The 22,808-nt window shown below is 37.3% G+C and overlaps 3 protein-coding genes across 6 annotated transcripts; all 3 read left to right on the forward strand.

The window, feature by feature from the left end:
- The first annotated feature begins 1,664 nt into the window (after positions 1 to 1,664).
- Positions 1,665 to 10,572, forward strand: LOC104097237 (protein TRIGALACTOSYLDIACYLGLYCEROL 5, chloroplastic). Of its 4 annotated transcripts, none has more exons than XM_070196793.1 (3): positions 1,665 to 1,859; positions 1,939 to 2,113; positions 2,519 to 2,746. In XM_070196793.1, the coding sequence occupies exons 1-3, from the start codon at positions 1,724 to 1,726 to the stop codon at positions 2,619 to 2,621; spliced, it is 414 nt and encodes a 137-aa protein (XP_070052894.1). In that variant the 5' UTR covers positions 1,665 to 1,723; the 3' UTR covers positions 2,622 to 2,746. The 4 variants fall into 4 exon arrangements, with proteins under 4 accessions (XP_070052894.1, XP_009602078.1, XP_070052895.1 ...); XM_009603783.4 differs by lacking the exon at positions 2,519 to 2,746 and adding an exon at positions 2,956 to 3,263 and having other exon boundaries at positions 1,666 to 1,859; XM_070196794.1 differs by lacking the exon at positions 2,519 to 2,746 and adding an exon at positions 10,333 to 10,572 and having other exon boundaries at positions 1,667 to 1,859.
- LOC104097238 (berberine bridge enzyme-like D-1) lies at positions 7,981 to 9,960 on the forward strand. Its single transcript, XM_009603784.4, has one exon. It carries the CDS (start codon positions 8,116 to 8,118, stop codon positions 9,817 to 9,819), a length of 1,704 nt encoding a protein of 567 aa, XP_009602079.1. The 5' UTR covers positions 7,981 to 8,115; the 3' UTR covers positions 9,820 to 9,960.
- A 6,766-nt stretch (positions 10,573 to 17,338) lies between the features above and the next one.
- On the forward strand, positions 17,339 to 20,290 carry LOC104097239 (probable fructokinase-5). The gene is made up of 5 exons (XM_009603785.4): positions 17,339 to 17,676; positions 18,002 to 18,412; positions 18,875 to 19,009; positions 19,094 to 19,210; positions 19,993 to 20,290. The coding sequence occupies exons 1-5, from the start codon at positions 17,500 to 17,502 to the stop codon at positions 20,128 to 20,130; spliced, it is 978 nt and encodes a 325-aa protein (XP_009602080.1). The 5' UTR covers positions 17,339 to 17,499; the 3' UTR covers positions 20,131 to 20,290.
- Positions 20,291 to 22,808: the final 2,518 nt, after the last annotated feature.

Consider the following 22,808-nt stretch of genomic DNA (forward strand, 5'->3'; position numbering starts at 1 on the left):
TGACCGTATATAAACACGACTAATAAACTTTCAAATATAGAATAATCTCTCCGACAACTATCAAATCTCATCCACTACCTTCCTCTTTCACCTTTCATCCTCTTGTAGCTTACAAAACAAGAGCCACACGTGAATCACCATCTTCAGATCACCAAAAATTTAAAATTTCATGTTGGAAAGAAATAACCCATTAATGGGTAGAGGGTGCGACTACATGTACGTGCATGGCTTGGCTAGTTTTTTCGAATCTAATTTTGGCCTTGCTCCGAACACCCATTAGAACTGCGACGGAAATGGTAGAGGTAATAAATTGTGAAATAGTGAATGAAAAACAGAGCTATGAGTAAGAGAGTGCGAGGAGTATTGGAGAAATCATGAATATATATCGGGTGATGAAGTATTGTAGGGTGCAGCTACTATAGGTCTGGTTGAATAGCCAATGTCATGGCCTATTATCTTTTTCTTTTCTAAGGTTTGGTTTACCGTACAACACTAGATGAAAAAAGATTATCAGTCTTTGGTGATGGTTTTGCTTGTTTTTTTTTTTATATTTTAATCTTTTTCTTTTCAGTTTTCTTCTTTTTATTTTCCAATTCAGCCTTTTCTTATTGAAAATTTATCACTTTAGCGACATTACCTAAACAAATGCCACATAGGCGTTGTTAATGATTAGATGCGTTAATTAATTCTCATGTCGTGAGGTAGTAGTGTTAAAATTTAAATTAAAAAAAAGAGATAGGAACTTACTTTAAAATCCGATGCAAGTACATGTATCATTTCATATATTCTTCCTGTAGCTTTGTTTACCCGTAAAACAATATAGTTGAATTTATACGTTATTTATAGACAAGTGAATTGATTTAATCCTAAAATGATAAATAAATTAGGCAAAAATGTAAGACTTAGCGTTAAAATTGAGATAAGATGATAAAGATCTTGAGCCCGGGAACAGAGCTTCCGGAGGCAATAAGAACAATATAAATAGATAAGGAAGTAAAATGTTATTGAGCTTTTGAACAAAGTGTAGTAGTGTATGCTTCTCAGAAAATTTGTCCTTACAATGATGGTAGAGCTCACTCTTTATAATTGTACCTAGGGAATAAGGTTCTAGGATCAAGCCCCTCTTAAATGACAATTATGAGGGTAATTGAAGAGTGTGTAACAGTAGGCGGTAAATGCCTTATACTCTATAACGGACCGTGCACTTAATACTATAGAATATTTTTCATTAAATGCTACTAGGTGGTACACATTTACTTCGCCTTTATGAATAATCATTATTTTCGATAACAAGCGAGATCGTTGCCCTCAGGCTCAACTGTCTTCTGTCTTCGATTCCACGTGTCACTTTCTTGTGCGAACATTAAATATGAACATATTTTACCCCTACAACCTTTTCTTCTTTTTTTTTTTTGAAAACTAAGGCTTTTAATTTTTTGAAAACAGTAGCATCTAAAATGTACTGTTCATTTGATGTGCAATTTCAAGGATAATTTTAGTTGAAATCAGAGTCGACTCGTAATGGATCATTTTGGTCAATTCTCCTTCATTTCCCGACATATGTGAGGGAGGTTTAAGGACCAAAGCGGCTTAAAATATAACATGAAGGTCTACAGTGGTTAAGTTCTGAAAGTGGGGGCTAGAGCTGTCATTTACTCTAAGATAAAACTATTCTGAAGAGAGCGAAAATTAGAAATCGGGAGAGAGAGAGAGAGAGAGAGAGATGAACGGCAGAGACGAAGAAAAGGGTTTGGTATGGAAGCTACCGATAGTTAAGTCGAAGCAATTGGGGAAGATTGGACCTGCTTTTGGACTTGGCATAGGCTGTGGTTTTGGTCTCGGAATCGGCCTTATCGGAGGTTCAATTAATTCTTCCCTTTTCCTGACTTCTCATTTTTGAGTAATTAACTCAGAGCTAATATTTCTTTCTTTCGTTAGGCACTGGCTTTGGTCCGGGGCTTCCTGGGTTGCAACTGGGTTTTGGGTTCGGTGCTGGGTGTGGAATTGGTCTTGGTTTTGGCTATGCTGTTGGAAGAGGTATTGCTTATGACGACAACCGTAAATACTCTAATGTTGGAAAGCTCTTCAATGGCCCTGCCAATTTCCCTAATCAGTAAGTTTTACCTGCTCTATTCTTATTATTCATGACCGTTGAGAAGTTCTATTTTTTTTATATTTAGTTCCTTCTGAAGTTTCAGGGCCATTTGATAATTAACAGGGTTAAAAGAAGCATAAAGAACAGTCCTCCCTTTTCCATTGTAGTATCAGTAAAATAATATGTAGCTGTCATATCAAGTGCAACAGCCAACGCGGTAGAACTAGAGTTCGATAAAATAAATACTAGTACTTATCTTCTAAGCTTAGATAAAGGTTTTGGATTACTTCTTACTCTCCCACTGTACCTCAATGAGATATTTTAACCAAAATTCTTGTTTTCTTGTGGCCTATAAGGCCTTTCAGTGTAGTGTTGGACTTATCTTCCTGAATTCTAATCTTGCATATTCCTCTGTAATTCTAGACTTGACCTAATGTTGACCTTGTCTTCAAGTGGAGTGTTTCAGAGTTATTGGTTGGCTATACGAGTTGATCACTGGGGAATATTTCCTTTTAATTCTGCATAGAAAACAGAACATGTTCATCATGATGCGCCTGCAATATTTTCAATGAAGCATAAGTTGCGCAATTCCAAACAAAAGAAGGCTGAAAAGAGGGACACAAACTGGTCTTCTCCTACACTTAGTGTCTTTTTTATTGCTAGTATTCAACAGCCAAATTTCTCTCGTATTTAACGAACTGTTGGAACTATCCTTGATGGGTGTCTCTCTTCGCTCTTGCTAATTGGGTCCTCTTTGGAATTGGGTTTGGAACAGGGGGATCAAATTGCATAACATGATATGTGCTTTGTTTCTAACCATTAAGGTGTAATTCCTAATGCCATATTCGCAATATTGTCAGGGATGAGGTAGGCGAACTCATCGATGAGCTTGTTGTGAACACCAAAAAGCTAATCAAAGCAACTACACAAGAGCTGGACAAGTGGAGAAGGTCCTAATTTGTGTCATTCCCTTTTGTACACAGATCACTCCTTGTAATGTACATGCTAATTCTTAAGTAGCTTAGCTGCTTGGAGCGAAGGTGTCCCTGGTCTAGAAATATAATATGTAAATCGATAAATTTAACTAGTTTCTAGCCGAAGGTTTAGATGCTTTGTCTAAGTGGATATAAATAAGCATTATATATCTGATATTTCATATTTGATGTTATTGGTGTCAAGATTTCCTTTCCTTTAATGTTCTCATTGTATACGGGTAAAACCGAGCCCGATGAGTACCCCGATTTCCCGGTGAGGCAAACGGAGCAGGGACGTGACTGTAAGAAATCAGAGTCAGAGCCAGGAGCCTGTAGTATCAGGGCCCGAGCAGTTGGGTTAGACTGGTGCTCAAATGATTCCTTGCGTGTGATAGCTCTAAAAGTTATTCAAAGTTCTTGTTTTAGTTCATAAGTTTTTCATAAGAGATAGCTCGGAACCGAAGCCAGGTTCCTTGTTAAGCCTTTAACCGAACTTGGACTCACTATCATCATCGGTTTGCCTATTCACTTTATCTTTTACCATAACATATAATTGATTTTTCAGGCAGCTTAGTGGTTAGACTGGTGTTTCTCCCATTTGAAGAAAGTCCATATGCTACATTTGCAAGGTGAACAAACACAGAAGCAAAAGAAACTGGGAAGAGGGGGAATTTATATATTCCGGAATATCTTTACAAAGGCCCAACAAAAACGTCCTGGAACTGAACAAAAAATATGTACAGAATATAAAAACTAAAAAATCCTAAGATTTACGCCTGATCTTCGCTGGAACCCAATTCGTCACCAAAACCATTGGGGCCTTCGGATTCTTCGGGGCCCTCCTCACCTTCGGGTTCAACTAGCTTCTTCGCCTCGGCCTCAAGTCTTTTTGCCTCCTCGATCTCGGCAGATAGGTCGAAGCCTCAGGCATGGATCTCTTCGAGGGTCTCCCTTCGAGATAGCGCTTCACGTACTCAGCAGTGGTCTTCAGGCGAGCCTCGGCTGCTTCGACATCGGCCTTGTATTGAGCCACCATCTCGTCAGCATCGGCCGAGGTTATCTCCAACTTGGACCTCATTACTTCGAGCTCTTTACCAAGGGCATCCCGTTCAGCGATGGCCGAGCCCAGCTGTGTTCGGAGATCCTCATTATGCTGAGCCTGTTTATCAGCTTTCTCCTTCGCCACCCGAAGTTGAACTTCTACCGAAGACAGCTTGGCCTGGGCGGTTTCCTTCTCCGAGGCCAGCAGATCCATCTTGCTTTTTCACCCGTCGGCTATTACTTGGATTTCATCCATCTCCTTTCGGAGTTGGTCAATTTGGTCGATCTTCTGCTGGACTTGCGAGGTATCGTCGTTACCGCGTCCTCGTTTCTAACTTCAAAGATCTTTACCTTTTCAACCAAGTGGGCATGCTCCCGCCTTAGGACCGATGCTTCTTTCTGAGTCCCATCCAGCTTGGCCTGAAGGTTCTTAATGACCCCTTCTTGCTGCTCGCGGAGAACCTTGTACATGTCCTTTTTCTGGGCAAGCTCCTTGACCTCAAGCTCGAGCTGGTTGACCTCAACCCGGTACCGAAGGAAGCTCTTGTGATGAAGTACCGAGGACTGCAAAAAGGTGAAAAACATGAGAAATATCAAAACCTAAGTAAAAGTTTGAAGGAACATAATGATGTCTTACCCGGTTCAGCGCCTGCTGCGCCTCATTGAAAAGGCACGACACGTTCACCTCATTATTTTCGCCCGGTCCTCCTCGGTCACCAAGCATCGGAGGTAGCTAGCTATCCCCACAGGAGCAGACAAAACCCGGGCCTCCTCCGAGACGGTCAGAATAACCGATCTCTTGCAACCGGAGCAGGGAATTGGTTAATCAATTTCGGGGTCGAACTCGGCCCGCCAGCTTCCGAGGATGTGTCTTTCTTCGGAACTTCCAGGTCGCCCAGCCTGGAGAAATCTTCCAAAGCGGACGAGTCCACACCATCGAAAAAGGAGTGAAAGGGATCGTCCGCGCCATGGACTCCTTCATTGGACTTCTCCTTTCTTGCTTGAGCCTCGTTGAGCATGGACTCGATGTAGGAGGGCGTCCCCGAAATCTCTATTATACCTGGCGCTTCCTTCGAAGCGGAGCCAGCGTTCTGCGGTGTCCCACCCCGGGTCTCCACATCGATCTCTTGAGTTTGAGGGGGGTCGACCTCACGAGTCTGCCCCTCGGATGCCTTCTGCTCTCCAGGAAAGGTCGTCACGTGGGTGACGAAAATGAGCTCATCCTCCGGCTGGTCCCTGAGCCGGAAGAGAGAGTCAGAGCCCGAAACCCGGGAGCTAGAGCTCTTCCTAGGCTTGCGGGCCACCCTCCTTTGGTTTCTTCACCTCAGAGCCCGAGGAGCCCGACAAATTTCTCTTCATTTTCTTCTTTTCCTCCCCGGCAGCCCCGGGCTGCCCCACAACGGAGGGATCAACTGGCAAGGACACGTCCTCGTCCCCTTCCAAAGGCCTAAGTTTGGCGGTCTTAGGCAAACCTACAATAACAAAGGGGAAGAAAAGTCAGTATGATGGAAGATAGAAACATGGTATTAACTATTCAGAAAGAGGCCTTACTATGAGAACGGGCCTCCCATCGGCCCTTCGAATGCCCGCGCCATGCGCGCTCGGAGTACGTCATCTGAGTAAAAATGCCTTTGATCCATTCCTTTAGCCGGGGTACCGCATTCGGAACCCGGGAGACAGCTGCACAACCACAAGTATAAATGCGAAGAAAGAAATTGAAAGAAAAAGAATTTTGACGCTTAAAGAGAGATTGCACTTACGAGATGCATTCCACTTCTCAAGAAATAACATGTACTCGAGGGGAATCAAATCTTTGGTCTTCACCCAAACAAAACGTCCCTGCCAGCCCCGGTCTCGGTTTTCGTCAATACTCGAAAAGGGAGCTTTGCTGGCCCGACGAGTAAGCTTGATCAGCCCCCCTCGGAAAATTCGGGGACTGTATAAACAAGTAGATGATCGATCGTGAACCGACGAGACTCGGTCTTGTTCACGAAGTAGCGAAGGAGGATCACAATCCTCCATAAAGATGGATGGATTTCCCCGAGGCACACCTCGTACCTCCTGCAAAAGTCCAGAACAATCGGGTCTACACCGGGCCCAGTGTGAAGGGGTAAGTATAAACACTTAACTACCCCTCCACGTGGGTAGTAATGGCGTCTTCGGGCCCGGGGACTACTACATCCTTGCCATCCCAATTGCAGTCCTTTTGAACTATGGGAAGAACATCTTCGATCATGGAGCATATTTACCTTGATGCTCCTTCACCCCGGTCCTGTTTGCGTGAGGGTTTCTCGACCTTAAAGTCGTTTGCAATTGAGCAGCCCCCGGGAATGAGCGCTTTCAAGGGAGGCTCGGGGGCCGGTTCGTCAGCAGCCACCTCGGGAGAAGCTGTTTCGAGGGCAACTACTTCAGGAGCAACCGCCTCAATACCGGCGGCCGGTTGGGAGGATGAAGAGGCAACTTGTTGATGAACAGATTTGGATGTTTTGGCCATTGTTATCCGACGAGGTTTAAAAATTTTAAGAAAGAATACGAAGTTTTTGAAAGAACGAGTTTTAAAGATAAGGAACAGAGTATGAAGATTTGAAGGAAATCTAGGTAAAACTCTGGAAATCACTATGAGAATTGAAGAACAAGGATGAAGATATGAAGATTTGAAAGACATTTGATGATAGTTGGAAAGCTCGAAGGTAATAACTTGGTCAAAAAGTAGAAAAAGAACAAAGGATGGAAGCTTTTATAGGGAAACAGGCGACGCTTCGCATTCGGGGGCAACCAACCGATGAGTGACACGTGTCCGAAGTTAGAACGACGCGACTGATGGGATGTTTCGGCTTCTTAGTCGATGGGAAACGACAGATGTTCTCCGGTTCCTGCCTTTCAAACCGCGTATAGCGAAGGCAATCACTCGTATTGAATTAGTCCACATATCCTTAAAACCGCGTATAAATTCAATAGTTATCGATTTTAAGGGTAAACACTCATAATTTAATAAAGCCTTTTGAGAGGCACGTAAACGAGTCGTGAGAAGAAGAAAAATCAGCTTCACTAATAAAAATTGCTGCAGTAATACCAGTAGTTATCTGTAAATAAGCAATTATATTGGCTCTAACTTAGTCTAACAAAATGGTAATATGTACCCATAAGTTTCTACCCCTAATACATACACAAGGAACAAGCTAAGGATTAGTAGAGAGGGGCGAAAGTGTACAAAAAATGTGAATTGAGATTGTTTAATGGCCAAAAGTCAATATACTCGTCTGTTCTTTTAAGAGACAAGGTATGCTGCCAATGGTAGTGATGAGTGAGACCATAACAAACAGGTCGAGTTCGGCCATGACTTTTCACGTTTTAAGTGCTCCAAATTAAACATATATAGTCATTAACATCAATATTAATGAAAACCAAATTCAACATTTGAAAGTTACCTTGGGCACAAGGTGGAAACCTAGTATTGTAATGGTCACATTAATAAAAGCACAAATCTTAAACTAAGTAGCCTTTCAAGTGTATGAAAAATATCAAATCATGTCCCTTAAATTTTGAAGTACTATTATGTGCTGTGGAGTATAATGCACACTGATTGCTCTGACAAGTGAACAAATTGATAACTGAGGCAGAGTAAAGGAGACTGACTTCAGTTTAGATTTACTTCATGAAGAAAGTAAAATAGCAGTCCTCATGAAGCGCTTGAATCTGCTAGAATTGTTGTATGCTGCCATTGGCCGGCACTGTTCCTATTTTACCCTGATTCTCCTGCTGTTTTGTCACGTTACGGTAGGCGTCTATCACTCCATACTTTTTCATGCATATATAATTAGTCGTTATGAAAGGCTTAGGCTTAGGCCGGCACCTTTTATTCTGTTTCATTTCCTTGTTTCCTTCACCTTTTTGTCCTCAAACTGCTGACCTCTACTATGCACTCTTCCTTGTATAAAGCTTCTCTGTACCTCCAATGGAATCCGGAGAGGTCAAACAAGAAGTTGGAAGTAAACGAAAGCTGCCATGAAACGAAATATATCCATGTTTCTTCAGCTTCTGCTCATTATTCTGATGATGATCAGCTTCTTATTTACTTCTCTTCTTGTACCTTCGGTCTCTGCAACAACTCTCAATACCATTTCCACCTGTTTAATCAATTACAAAGTCAGTAACTTCTCTGTTTACCCAACAAGGAATCATGCTGGTAATAGTTACTATAACTTGCTTGATTTCTCCATTCAGAATCTCCGATTCGCAGCGTGCTCTAAACCAAAACCAACTGTCATTATCGTACCAGAGAGCAAGGAGCAGCTGGTGAGCAGCGTTCTGTGTTGCAGACAAGGCTCGTATGAAATCAGAGTAAGGTGCGGTGGACACAGTTATGAAGGGACTTCATCAGTTTCCTTTGATGGTTCCCCATTTGTGGTCATTGATTTGATGAAATTAGACGGCGTTTCAGTGGATGTGGATTCAGAAACCGCGTGGGTACAGGGCGGCGCTACACTTGGCCAGACTTATTATGCCATTTCCCGAGCCAGCAACGTTCATGGATTTTCAGCTGGTTCTTGCCCAACAGTTGGGGTTGGCGGGCACATTTCCGGGGGTGGTTACGGATTTTTATCCAGAAAATATGGACTTGCTGCTGATAACGTGGTGGATGCTCTTCTTGTTGATGCGGAAGGACGGCTATTAGACCGCAAAGCCATGGGAGAAGAAATCTTTTGGGCCATCAGAGGTGGAGGTGGAGGAATTTGGGGAATCATTTACGCCTGGAAAATCCGATTGCTCAAAGTGCCCAAGACCGTGACCAGTTTCATAGTCCCTAGGCCTGGCTCCAAACGATATGTGTCCCAACTAGTTCACAAATGGCAACTTGTTGCACCAAAGTTAGAGGATGAATTTTATCTATCGATCTCCATGAGCTCTCCTAGTAAAGGAAACATTCCTATTGAAATAAATGCCCAATTCAGCGGATTTTACCTAGGTACAAAAACCGAAGCCATTTCCATCTTGAATGAGGCCTTTTCGGAGTTGGGAGTTCTGGAAGGTGACTGCAAAGAAATGAGTTGGATTGAATCAACACTTTTCTTCTCCGAATTAGATGACGTTGCGAATTCCTCCGATGTCTCTCGTTTGAAAGAGCGTTACTTTGAAAACAAATCATACTTCAAAGCCAAATCAGACTATGTGAAGACCCCAATTTCAGTGGGTGGGATTATGACGGCTCTTAATGTTCTTGAGAAAGAACCCAACGGACATGTCATCTTGGACCCTTATGGTGGAGCCATGCAAAGAATTAGCGAGGAAGCTATTGCTTTCCCTCATAGAAAGGGTAACCTTTTCGGAATTCAATATCTAGTAGTGTGGAAAGAAAAGGACAATAATAATATTGTCAAGAGCAATATTGGGTACATAGAGTGGATAAGAGAGTTTTACAATACAATGGCACCCCATGTTTCAAGTTCACCTAGGGCAGCTTATGTCAACTACATGGATCTGGACCTTGGAGTGATGGACGACTACTTATTGCCATGTACTAGTACTACTGCGTCTGCTAATCATGCCGTGGAGAGAGCAAGGGTCTGGGGTGAAAAGTATTTCTTGAATAACTATGATAGATTGGTCAAAGCTAAGACAAAAATTGACCCACTAAACGTTTTTCGACATCAACAGGGCATCCCTCCTTTGTTCGCCTCAATGCAAGAGTATACCTATAGTAGTAAATGAGATATAACAAATATATGTTCTAGCTCGTACTATTTAGGACACATTATTGGGTTGTCAGTTTACCTTTTTTTAATATAAAAAAAAAAAAAACATTGTTAGTTGTCCTATATAACTTTAATTTGCCTCCTGGGATGTATCATAAAGGTTAATGTATTATTTTATTTTTATTTTTAAAAAAAGGGAATAGCTCTTCCAATATTTAATCATGGAAAAAGGTAACCAGCGACCATAAGTTTTTATTAAGCTGAGAATGAAAAGCAACGGAGACTCACAAAGGTTGTGGTGGATAGATATATAGTATCCTCAAATACTTAATTATTTAATCATTTTTGTTGTCTCTCTTTTCCTTTATATTGTTATGAAAATATTGCATTGTGGATGTTCATTTATTACTCCGCTATAGATAATCTTTCTGAAGAAGATTATCCGTTTAATACTCTATTGAAGTTTATCTACAAGCAGAGGTTGCAAGCAATTCAATGAAATGATTTGCAGCAACTTCTTATTAAACAGGCAAGTTGCGAGCAGCTCATGCAGACAGTTTACAAGCAGCTCAAGAAAAGCCTCGTAGCTGCTTCATGAAAAGCCTTGCAGCTGCTTCCGGAAAAGCCTTGCAGCTGCTTCCTTTCTTCTATAAATAGAGGAGTTTTCAATTCATTATGTACATCAGTTTGAAATTGAATAATATATCAATGTCTCTTTATACTTGTCTTTACTTTACAATCTTTATTTTATAACACGTTATCAGCATGAGACTCTGCCATCTCGAGCAAATACTTTGAAAGTATCAGAGGTACGAACTTTCTTTTTCTAAATAATGTCAAATCTTTCTAAACTTGAATTTGTAGCCCTGGATATATCGGGCAAAAGCTACATGTCTTGGATGTTTGATGCTGAAATTCATCTTGATGCGATGGGTCTGGTAGACACCATCAAGGACAAAAATCAGGTATCAAACTAAGACCGTGTCAAAGTAATGATATTCCTATGCCATCACCTTGATGAGGGCGTGAGAATGGAATATCTTACTGTTAAAGATCCAGTCATACTATGGAATAATTTGAAAGATAGATATAACCACCTGAAGATGGTCGTTCTTCCATAGGCACGATATGATTGGACTCATTTAAGGCTACAAGATTTTAAATCTATCAGTGAGTATAATTCTGCTATGTTCAGAATTATTTTTCAATTGAAATTATGTGGTGATAATATGATCATGATATGTTGGAGAAAACTTTCACCACTTTTTATGCCTCGAATATGCTCATGCAGCAGCAATATCGAGAGATGAGATTCAAAAAGTATCTGAACTTATCTCACATCTTCTTGTAACCGAGCAACATAATGGGCTATTAATAAAAAATCATGAAAGCCGACCTACTGGTTCTTGTCCATTCACTGAAGTCCATTCATTGAAAATGAATGAGACGAACTTCCACCAAGCTAAGCGTGGAAGAGTTCGTGGCCCCAGTCGTAGTCATGACCGTGGTCGGGGAAGAAACTCTAGTCATGGTAATAATAATGCACCAAAGAACCCTCCTCACCACCAGCAGTGGAAAAGGAAGGAACAAAAGCATGAAGCGGTGCAAGCAACAAATGTAGAAAATGCATGCTATAGATGTGGAGGAAAATGACACTGGTCACGTACCTGTCGTATGCCAAAGCACCCGGTTGAGCTTTATCAAGCCTCCCTGAATAAGACAGAGAAAAATGCTGACGCAAATTTTATTTCTGAAGATAATTTTGACTTCATGCATTTGGATGTCGCTGATTACTTTGCACTCCCAGAAGGAGAAACAAGTCATGTGATTAGTGATGAATCTGTAAAAGTATAAATATTTTAATTTTTGTTGTTTGTAGTAGATAGTATAGTTATGTAATTGTTGTACATAAATAAAAAGTTATGCTTTGATAATGATGTTTACTATAATATATTTTGTTTATGTCATTTTGAAGAATATGGATAATCCTCAAATTATGTTTGGATCAAAGACCAATCATAAAGATATTTGTGTAATTGATAGTGGAACAACTCATGCTATATTCAAAGATCAGAAATACTTTTCTTATTTGTATAGGGAAAAAGCAAATGTTTCTACAATTTCTGGTAATATAAGTTTGATAGAAGGCTCCGGAAGAGCCACTATATTTCTGTCAAATGGAACAAAACTTATTATAGATAATGCATTATTCTCCTCCAAGCCCCAAAGAAACTTGTTGAGTTTTATAGATATCCGCCGAAATGGGTATCATGTTGAGACGATAGATGAAATGAATATGAAATATCTTTTTTATTACAAAGAATATTTCTAGCAAGAAGTGCATTGTAGAAAAGTTACCAACTTTATCTTCTGGCTTATACTATTCAAAGATTAGTACAGGTGAAGCACACTCTATCATAAACCAGAAGTTTACTGATTTAAATACTTTTGTGCTTTGGCATGGTCGTTTGGGCCATCCTGGATCAATAATGATGAGACAAATTACTGAATATTCGAGTGGGTATCCATTAAAGAACCTGAAGATTCTTACAAATGATGAATTTTCTTGTGATACTTGTTATCAAGACAATGATCACTAGACCATCACCAATGAAGGTTGGCATTGAACCCCCTGTCTTTTTAGAGCGTATATATGGGGATATATGTGGACCTATTCACCCACCAAATGGATTGTTTAGATATTTTATGGTCCTAATAGATGCATCTTCAAGATGGTCTCATGTGTGCCTACTATCATCTCGCAACTTGGCGTTTGCAAAGCTATTAGCCCAAATAATTCGATTAAGGTCACAAATCCCAGATTATCCTATAAAGGTTATTCGTCTTAATAATGCTGGAGAATTCTTATCTCAAGCTTTTGATGATTATTGTCTATCAGTTGGGATAAAAGTTGAACATCATGTAGCTTATGTTCATACTCAAAATGCCCTTGCAGAGTCATTTATTAAACGCATGCAATTGATAGCAAGACCACTGCTTATGAAAATAAAATTGTCCACTACTATTTGGGGCCATGCTATCTTGCATGCAACATCACTTATTCGTCTCAGACCGACGCATTATAATAAATATTCTCCGTCACAATTAATTTTTGGTCATGAACCAAATATTGCGCATCTACGAATTTTTGGATGTGTTGTATATGTGCTAGTAGCACTACCACAGCGCAGTAAAATGGCCCCCCCAGAGAAGGTTAGAAATATATGTTGGGTTTGAATCACCCTCTATTATTCGATATCTTTAACCATTGACGGGAGATTTATTTACTGCTCGATTTGCAGATTGTCGGTTTGATGAAACTAATTTCCCACAATTAGGGGGAGAGAAAAAGGAAATCAAAAAAGAAATTGTATGGAAAGTTTCATCATTATCTCATTTTGATCCACGTACCCCTATATGTATTCAGGAGGTCCAGAATATCATCCATTTACAAAATATAGCAAATAAAATGCCAGAGGCGTTTACTGATTTGAAAAGGATAACTAAGTCATATATCCCTGCAGAGAATGTGCCAATCCAAATTGATGTCCTAGCAGAACCATCTACTAGCATGAGAGCTACTGAACCTAAAGCACGCCTGAAGCGTGGTAGGCCTTTGGGTTCTAAGGATCGAAATCCTAGAAAAAAAAAATCGCCAAATGATCAAAATGACACTATGAAGGGATCTCCTGAAGAGACCCAAGATCTGATTAGTTCTGAGTTTCCAGAAGAAATGAATGAATCCAAGACTCAAATGAGTGAGGAACTTTTAATAAGTTCTACTGGTGATGAGATTAATTTAAATCGATCTGAAATAGTGGTGGATAATATTTTTGCATATAATGTTGCACTTAACATTATGCAAGATAGTGAGAATTTTAAACCCCGATCTGTCGAAAAATATCGACAAAGATTTAATTGGCCAAAATGGCAAGAGTCAATCCAATCAGAATTGAAGTCACTTGTTAAAAGAGAGGTCTTTGGACCAGTAGTCCAAACACTTGCTGGTATAAAACCAGTTGGTCATAAATGGGTTTTTGTGCGAAAAAGGAATGACAAAAATGAAGTTGAAAGATACAAGACTCGCCTTGTCGCACAAGGATTCTCATAATGACCCGGAGTCGATTATGAAGAAACATATTCACCCGTTATGGATGCCATAACATTTCGATATCTCATCAGTTTAGCCTTACGTGAAAGGCTTGAAATACATCTGATGGATGTGGTTACAACTTATCTGTACACTTGATAATAAAATTTACATGAAAATCCCTGAAGGATTTAAAATGCCTGAAGCATATTCAAAATCTCGGAAAATGTATTTAATCAGATTACAAAGATCTTTGTACGGTTTAAAGCAATCCGGGCGCATGTGGTATAATCGTCTCAGTAAATATTTGTTGAACGAGGGTTAAATAAATGATGTTATTTGTCCATGTATTTTTATAAAGAAAATAACTTCAAAATTTGTTATACTTGCTGTTTATGTTGATGACATAAATCTTGTTGGAACTCCAGAAGAGCTCCAAAAGGCAATTGAATATCTTAAAAAAGAATTTGAGATGAAAGATCTTGAAAAGACAAAACTTTGTCTTGGTCTGCAAATTGAATATTTAGCAGACGGATCTTTATCCATCAATCTCCCTATACAGAAAGGGTCTTAAAACACTTTTACATGGACAAAGCGCACCCATTGAGTACACCAATGGTTGTTCGATTACTTGAAGTGAATAAGGATTTGTTCCGACCTCCAGAAGAGGATGCGGAACTCCTTGGTCCCGAAATACCTTATTTTAGTGCAATTGGTACACTTATGTATCTTGCTAATGCTACAAGGCCCGACATATCATTTTCTGTTAATTTACTAGCAAGATATAGCTCTTCTCCTACACGGAGACATTGGAACAGGATTAAGCATATATTGTGATATTTAAAGGGAACTCTTGATATGGGTTTATTTTATGCTAACAAAGATAGTGTAGATCTTGTTGGTTATGCAGATGCAGGTTATTTATCTGATCCCCATAAAGCTTGATCTCTAATCGGGTACGTGTTTACATGTGAAGGTACTGTCATATCATGACGCTCCACAAAGCAATCTATTGTTGCTACTTCTTCAAATCATGCTGGGATAATAGTTATTCATGAAGCAAGTAGGGAATGCGTATGGTTGAGATCAATAATTTATTTTATTCGAGAAAAATATGGTTTGGAATGTGAGAAAAGACCCACAATTTTATACGAAAATAATGCTGCATGCATAACCCAATTAAAGGGAGGATTTATAAAAGGAGATAGAACGAAGCACATTTCACCAAAATTATTCTACACACATGATCTTCAGAAAAATGGTGACATTGATGTGCAACAAATCCATTCAAGTCACAATCCGACATATTTGTTCCCTAAATCTTTGCCAACTTCAACTTTTGAGAAGATGGTATACAAGATTGGAATGCGAAGACTCAAATATTTGAAACCAAATTTTCATCAGGGAGAGTGAAATACGCGCTGTACTCTTTTTCTCTTACTAAAGTTTTCCCCATGGGGGTTTTTCTTGTAAGGTTTTTAATGAGGCAGCTAGAAATGCATATTACTAAAATATGTGTACTCCTTTTCCTTCACTGGAAATTTTTCCACTGGGTTTTTCCTAGTAAGGTTTTAACGAGGCACATTATCTTTTAATGATCATCCAAGGGGGAGTGTTATGAAAATATTATATTGTGGATGTCTATTTTTATTACTCCGCTATAGATAATCTTCCTGAAGAAGATTATCCGTTTAGTACTCTATTGAAGTTTATCTACAAGCAGCTGATGCAGGCAGGTTGCAAGCAACTCAATGAAATAATTTGCAACAGTTTCTTATTAAACAGGCAGGTTGCGAGCAGCTCATGCAGACAGCTTACAAGTAGCTCAAGAAAAGCCTTACAGCTGCTTCCTGAAAAGCCTTGCAGCTGCTTCCGAAAAAGCCTCGCAGCTACTTTCTTTCTTCTATAAATAGAGGAGTTTTCAGTTCATTATGTACATCTATTTGAAGTTGAATAATATATCAGTGTCTCTCTATACTTGTTTTTACTTTACCGTCTTTTTTTTATAACATATATTAGTTTTTTCAATTATGAGACATTTTGTGATTTTAGTTCTCTAATGTTTCTTATAAAAAATAGTTACTATATTTCAAGTTCCAATCCAAATATGTAAAAGTCGCCAATTCATTACACGTTAGATAAATATTTTAGCAAATAAATATTATGCAATATTTATCCAATCTAAGAGATGGAATAGCTCAAAACATATAGAATGCTAGAGCAATTAGATAAAATTGAATAAGTTTTTTTATTTTAGAAATTATTTGATGAGGAAGGCTTGTTGAAAATAATTTCATATTTTGCTATTTTTGTTTTCTATTCATTAGTATAAAGATATATACAGAAAAGAAATTTAAACTCATATATATCTTTTTTAAAATTTAAAAAGTTTATTTAATTTTTGATAATTATTTTTTATTTAAAATATTAATCCGTGTATTATACTTGTGCAACCAAACATGCCAAGAGAATTATATTGTAAATACGTTGTGACAAACAAATATGCTAATGAAATAACTATGTTATGTAATTATTAGACAATATAATTACATAGCCCGGTAATTATACGGTGACTTCCAAACAAGACTCTTAAAGGTTTCAGACTCATTTGCAATTGATGCTCAAGATGTCCAAACCCAGAATCTTTCGAGACATACGTCCAATGATTTCCCATGGACCACATTAAGACTACTTAATTAGACTTGAATTAGGCCAGGAAAAAAAAGACTTGAGTTAAGTAACAAATATGTTAGAATATATGAAATTTTTTTCCATTTAAATTTTTTTCTAATTTCGTTTATACCTTCATACTATTATTAGGTCACTAAAAAATATCTATATATAACCTCCATAAAAAGTGGAATTTGTAAATTTTGAGGATAAGATAAGTTACCTATTACAAGATATAAATGTAACCTAATAGTATAATTTCTTTTTACACATATTTCTTTATGGATCTTAATTTACAATTAGGGGTCCGCCAAAACTTATTTTGGAGCCAATATATAGTTTTAACAATAGTCATAAATTAGATTGAATATTTTAGAATCCAAATAGAATAGTCATAATATTTTGGAGCCAATATATAGTTTTAACAATAGTCATAATGTTTTAACAACGTGCACGTACTAGATTTATATCTAGTATCTAGTCTAGATAAAAAAAACCAAAAGTAAAAGAAGAAAAAAAAACAATATCCTAGTGTTTTTCTTATACGCAATTAATTAGTATTCTATTCATATTCCAATTCTGTTGTGATGTTTTAACGAACTAAGTAAACGATTTATTCGTTATTAGTTACTAAGGACGCGGGAAAACTAATAAAAAGAAGGATATATTACCGCAAAAGGTTTGCTCAGAGGATAAGTAGCGAGTTAGTTACGTACGAATTCAGATCTCTAATCAAAGTCTAATTAATCCCTCATGTTGCGTTCTATTTAAACAGGGGCTACAGATTTCTGATATATCCCTGCTTATAGTATAGTTTGGATAGATATATATATCTATCTATATATATATATATATATCACCTCTCTCGATCGCCTCTTTTCCCTTTTCTTTTTTTCTTTGATCTTGCATTCTGTAGACTTACACGTAAAGTGATCGATGGAAAAGTCAGCAGAGATTGTTTGTTTCGGGGAGATGTTGATTGACTTCGTTCCTGATTCTGCCGGAATCTCGTTAGCAGAGTCTACCGGCTTTCTCAAAGCCCCCGGTGGTGCGCCTGCCAATGTTGCTTGCGCCATTACCAAACTTGACGGCACCTCCGCCTTCATTGGCAAGGTAGGTAGTACATTGACCTGTCTGTTCATTATTTGAAGAGTCAAAAATAAATGCATAAATTTATTTAATAAAACTTAAAGATTCTATGTCCTTTGATCTAAGTCAAGCCGCTTGGTTTGCTAGTATCTTAACATCTCTTTTGGTAATATAATGGTCTCTTATCTACCTAGCTTGTTTTTGGAGAAAAGTTTAGTTTTGTTTAATTTTTCTATGCATTGGATCTCCTTAGTGAGAATAATGTAAGAGTAAGGGAGTAATTAACAACTTGTTTTAGTAGTAGTACTTCTTTTCATGGATCTCCTCAATATAATTAACGGGGCGGCAGGTGGGAGACGACGAGTTTGGGCGTATGCTGGTAGATATATTGAAGAGTAACGGGGTGAAGAGCGAAGGAGTGTGCTTCGATACGCAGGCAAGGACAGCGCTAGCATTCGTGACACTGAAGAGCAACGGGGAGAGGGAATTCATGTTCTATAGGAACCCGAGTGCGGACATGCTGCTCAAGGAGTCAGAGCTGAACTTGGGTCTGATAAAGCAGGCTAAGATCTTTCATTATGGTTCCATAAGTTTGATTACGGAGCCTTGCAGGTCCGCTCACATGGCTGCCATGAAAGCTGCGAAAGAAGCAGGCGTCCTCCTTTCATATGACCCAAATGTTCGCCTTCCTCTCTGGCCTTCCCCTGAAGCTGCCAGAGATAATATCAAAACCATTTGGAATGAAGCTGATTTCATCAAGGTACGTACAGAACAAATATCAAGTCCTTCCTTCTGCATTACTACTAGCTACTACTACTCCTTAATTTCTACTCCATTTCACTTTGAGAAGAAATAAATAAGTTTGCCCACACCACACTGTGTCTACGATTTACTTTGATAAAGGCTCCGATGCTAATCTTCTACTCATGTCGAAAGTGCCCCATTTTTAATCAATGGGATCTGGAAGTGGAAGCGGAAATTTAACTTTCACTTATTATGTGAGAGACTCCCACTAATTATATGCCTTGGAGTGCTTATCAAAAAAAAAATATGCCTTGGGGTCAAAGTGCCTCTTGCTGTATGTCTCAAAATCCTTTTTTTTTTTTTTTAATTTTATTTTATTATTTTAATATGTTCGAAACACTTATCCGACTAGTCGAGATCCATTAAAAGGAAAGTGGGCTTCTCCATTCTCAAATGTGAATTTAATTGATGATAAAAGGTTAGTGATGATGAGGTAAATTTCCTCACACAAAAAGACCCAGAAAAGGAAGAGACAGTGTTGTCCCTATGGCATGATCGCTTGAAGCTTCTGGTAGTTACTGATGGCGAAAAGGGTTGCAGATACTACACCAAGGTATCTTTTTTAACATTTTTCTCTGTCTTCATTCCTTTTCACAGTCTTATCAAGTTTTGTTTACACTTCACTATTCATGCACAGAGTTTCAAGGGAAAAGTGAGTGGCTTCTCTGTCAAGACAGTGGATACCACAGGAGCCGGAGATGCTTTTGTAGGTTCCCTTCTGGTTTCCATCGCCAAAGATCCTTCTATTTTCCAGGTACAAATATTATATTCGACTAAGATGTTTACATCATCTAAATTATATTGGATGCCTATTTTGTCATCACTTTGATACTTTACAATTTGTATAGCCTTTAATATCCCAAAGTTCTGTTTTAAAAGTATATTGCACTGTGTCGAGGAGCAGAGTTTTCACATCTGGATGTATTTCTAGTTGCTTGCCATATAGTTTTTCCTAACAACATTTCATTAACTTGAAAGGAAACAAACTATTTGTATAGCTAGGTGGACCAATTAGTTGATATTATGTTTAGATGTTATTAATACACTTGCATTAGATCCGGTATTTGACAGGAGTTTATTAAGATTAGTCAAATAATAAATATCATAGTGTAGGAATAAGGGTGAGATTTAGAGAAATCGTAGTTTGTCCTAGAGGAACAATTATTAAATATTGGAATAATGGAGCAAAATGGATACCGAGATTATATAGCTAATTTTAACTAATTTGAAAGAGACATATATAATCGTTATTGTTGTTGTTGTTGTTATAGTATAGCTCTCAAAGGGCTGAATAAGATAACAATAACATTTATCCATCATCCAATTATCCCTTCTTTTTTATTAGCCTAATTCAGAACTTCTAAACTGTATAAATTTGCATGGCATTTGCAATAAGTTATTTCCCATTTTGGTTTAGGCTAAGATTTTTGCAGTTTTATTTTGCATAATATACACTTCTTTCTTCATTTCTTTAAATTGTTCTGCTTTTTTGGATGATTATTGATGGAACTGCTAATCTTCACTGTGCTTGTGTAGGATGAAGAAAAATTGAAGAAAGCTTTGAGATTTGCAAATGCATGTGGTGCAATCAGTACAACTCAAAAGGGAGCCATTCCGGCATTGCCATCTACATCTGATGCCCAACGACTCATTGCTGGCTCCAAGACTTACTAATGATCGATCCTTAATTACCACCTATCCTAGTTATCATCGTGTTTTTTTTTTTACTTCTTTACTGCCAGTATCATTTTGACTACAATTCTCCAAATTAGTACTCCTTAATAAGTTTTGCTGGATAATATATTTAGATTAAAACATTTATTCCCCTGCACAATGTTCTAATTGCTTTTATCCTAGCGTGCATAAAAATTTTACTGCCTTAACTTACTGTTTGTATTACTCCGATCCGTAGTTTATGAACAATTCCCTTCCGTCTTATTCTGCACAAGTCAAAAGTTGTATGTTGAGAGATTTCCTATTGTCTTTTCTATTTTCTTCCAAATTGATGAGTTCTAGTAATCTGCGCTAATACTTTTAATTTAATCCAATTATTCTGCATGTTATATAGATCAATATATCCAAACCCTAGTTATAAGGTCAAAACTCGTCAATTTAACGTTTTGAGTGGAGCATTGTAGTACAATTGAGACCAATGCATTGTGATAATATAAAATACTGAATTACTGATCGTGTCTCCCCTTAGCAAGGTTAGTTGTGATAGGACTTATCGCTATTACTTTGAAAGTAATTTGTAGGGAATCAAAACTTGTGCAAGAGTTTGTATAAAAGAAGACGACTCCTCTTCACTAAACATACGAATTCAATCCTACTCATAAACATTTACATAAATAAATGGATATTTACTTTAACAATCCTGTAACTACCTTCTTTTAGAAAATAAAAGAGAGATTTAACTATAATTTCTTTACCATATATCTAACTATAGTTTTTCCCTTTGTACCATTCACAGTCTCATATTTTTCACTTCTATCTATGCTGCTTCTTTCTTTTAGTCCACTAAACTATACTCCATATAATGTTTGTTTGATCTCTAAGAAAAGAAGAAAGATATTAGACCCGTAAGAAACATAAAACGAAGAAAACTCGTGTGAAAATAATATTTTCCTTTTTCAAAATTTTACCATTCAACAATTTAGGAATTTAATAAAACTCATGTTTACGTGTAGAAACTCATCATATAAGAGATCTACATAACATTATTTATGAAAATTAGTTTTACAAAAACACAAAAGATAAAAATTCATAAATAATTAAAAATAAGTAGACTTAAAAATAGAAACCGAGTGTATTGTCACTTGCTCCTTAATTCATTACTTAGACTTTATTGTTTGTGATTAGTCCCGAAATCTTCTAGCTTTACTTACCTCTGACGTTCATCATTGTAAACTTAAGTGCCACAACATCAACAACATTAAATGCAATACATAAGAAATGAGTGAATACTCGTATTTGAATTTAATGAGATGGCCTCAAAGTCTTAGCATGTTTTCTGAAATACATATACCCAATATAAGACAAATATTCCGGCTAATAAGGAATCTAATTACTTAACAAAAAAATAGAAAAAAAGGAAATCAAAGAATGTCCCGGCATCAAATTTAGACATAGTGAAATATGAAATGAGCACCTTATGTGCTCTTCCAAGAAAGAGAAGAAAATTATTTTACTTTGTCAAAGCTTAAAAGAAACCTTTATAAGATGAAACAATTTAATTGCAGTCCTCCAATTAAACCGTTATTTAACGATATAGATTTTATTCTCAATGCTCGAACTCGAGATTTTTAATTAAGGAAAATAATTCTTTCCATCCTACCACACCCATGATACAATTAAGTACACAAGTTACTACCTACTTCTCAGGTTCTTAGAAAATTCAATAATTTTATTTAAACTTTGCCTATGAAAAATGGCAACATCAAAATCTTTTATTTGAAATCCGACTCAAATCTCTTCAGTAAGTAAATTGGCAGACTTTTTTTTTTTTTTACGTAAAATAACAAAACCTGCTCTATCACATCCCCAACATTAGCAAAAAAAAAAAAATTAGTGTGATCAATTATATATATATGGAACCCTAGTCAACTAAACAACAAAACGCTATTATAAATTTTATAATTAGAAAGATATAGTTTTTATGCGATCTCCTAAACTGTTTTTGTTTATCAGTTTTTTGTTATGAATAACTTGATATGATTTAACTCGACAAATTTAAATAGAATACTATTTTAGTGTTATTTAATATATCATGATTAAAACTAAAACATTGAAAGACAACATGAGAAAATATTGTCGGACATTATTCTTATATTAGAAAAAATTAATGTATTTGAAGAGGTAATTAATAAAAAATTATTTCTCTCAAACCAATAATATGAAGGTATCCAAATGTATTTAAAAGGTGTTAGACTACTGTTATTATTCTCTAATAAATGCTCAACAATAACTATAGGGCTTTGAATCACTATGCTAAAGTTCATTATAATGGTCAGAGTGTAAATGGGATCCAATGGTAATCTAAGTAACTAGAGCAAGCTTCAGACTATAAAAATTAAATTACAGACAATAGCGTAAACAAATTGAGCAGATAAACACATAATTATTTTGAGGCACATTGCAGAAACAATAACTGAAAGAATGAACGAACCTTAAATGAGCAACAATATATTTATCTTTAAATTTCATGTAAAGGATCTCTTCGGCGGAAATAATAATGACAAACAGACCGAAAAATTTAATGGCAATGTTTTCACGCTAATAGAAACATGAACAGAGAAACTCAAGTATGCACAGTGGTCTGATCCCCTATTTGATCAGATTGCTCTGAGAAAGAT

The sequence above is a fragment of the Nicotiana tomentosiformis genome, chromosome 3 (assembly GCF_000390325.3).
Source record: "Nicotiana tomentosiformis chromosome 3, ASM39032v3, whole genome shotgun sequence".
Lineage (NCBI taxonomy): Eukaryota > Viridiplantae > Streptophyta > Magnoliopsida > Solanales > Solanaceae > Nicotiana > Nicotiana tomentosiformis.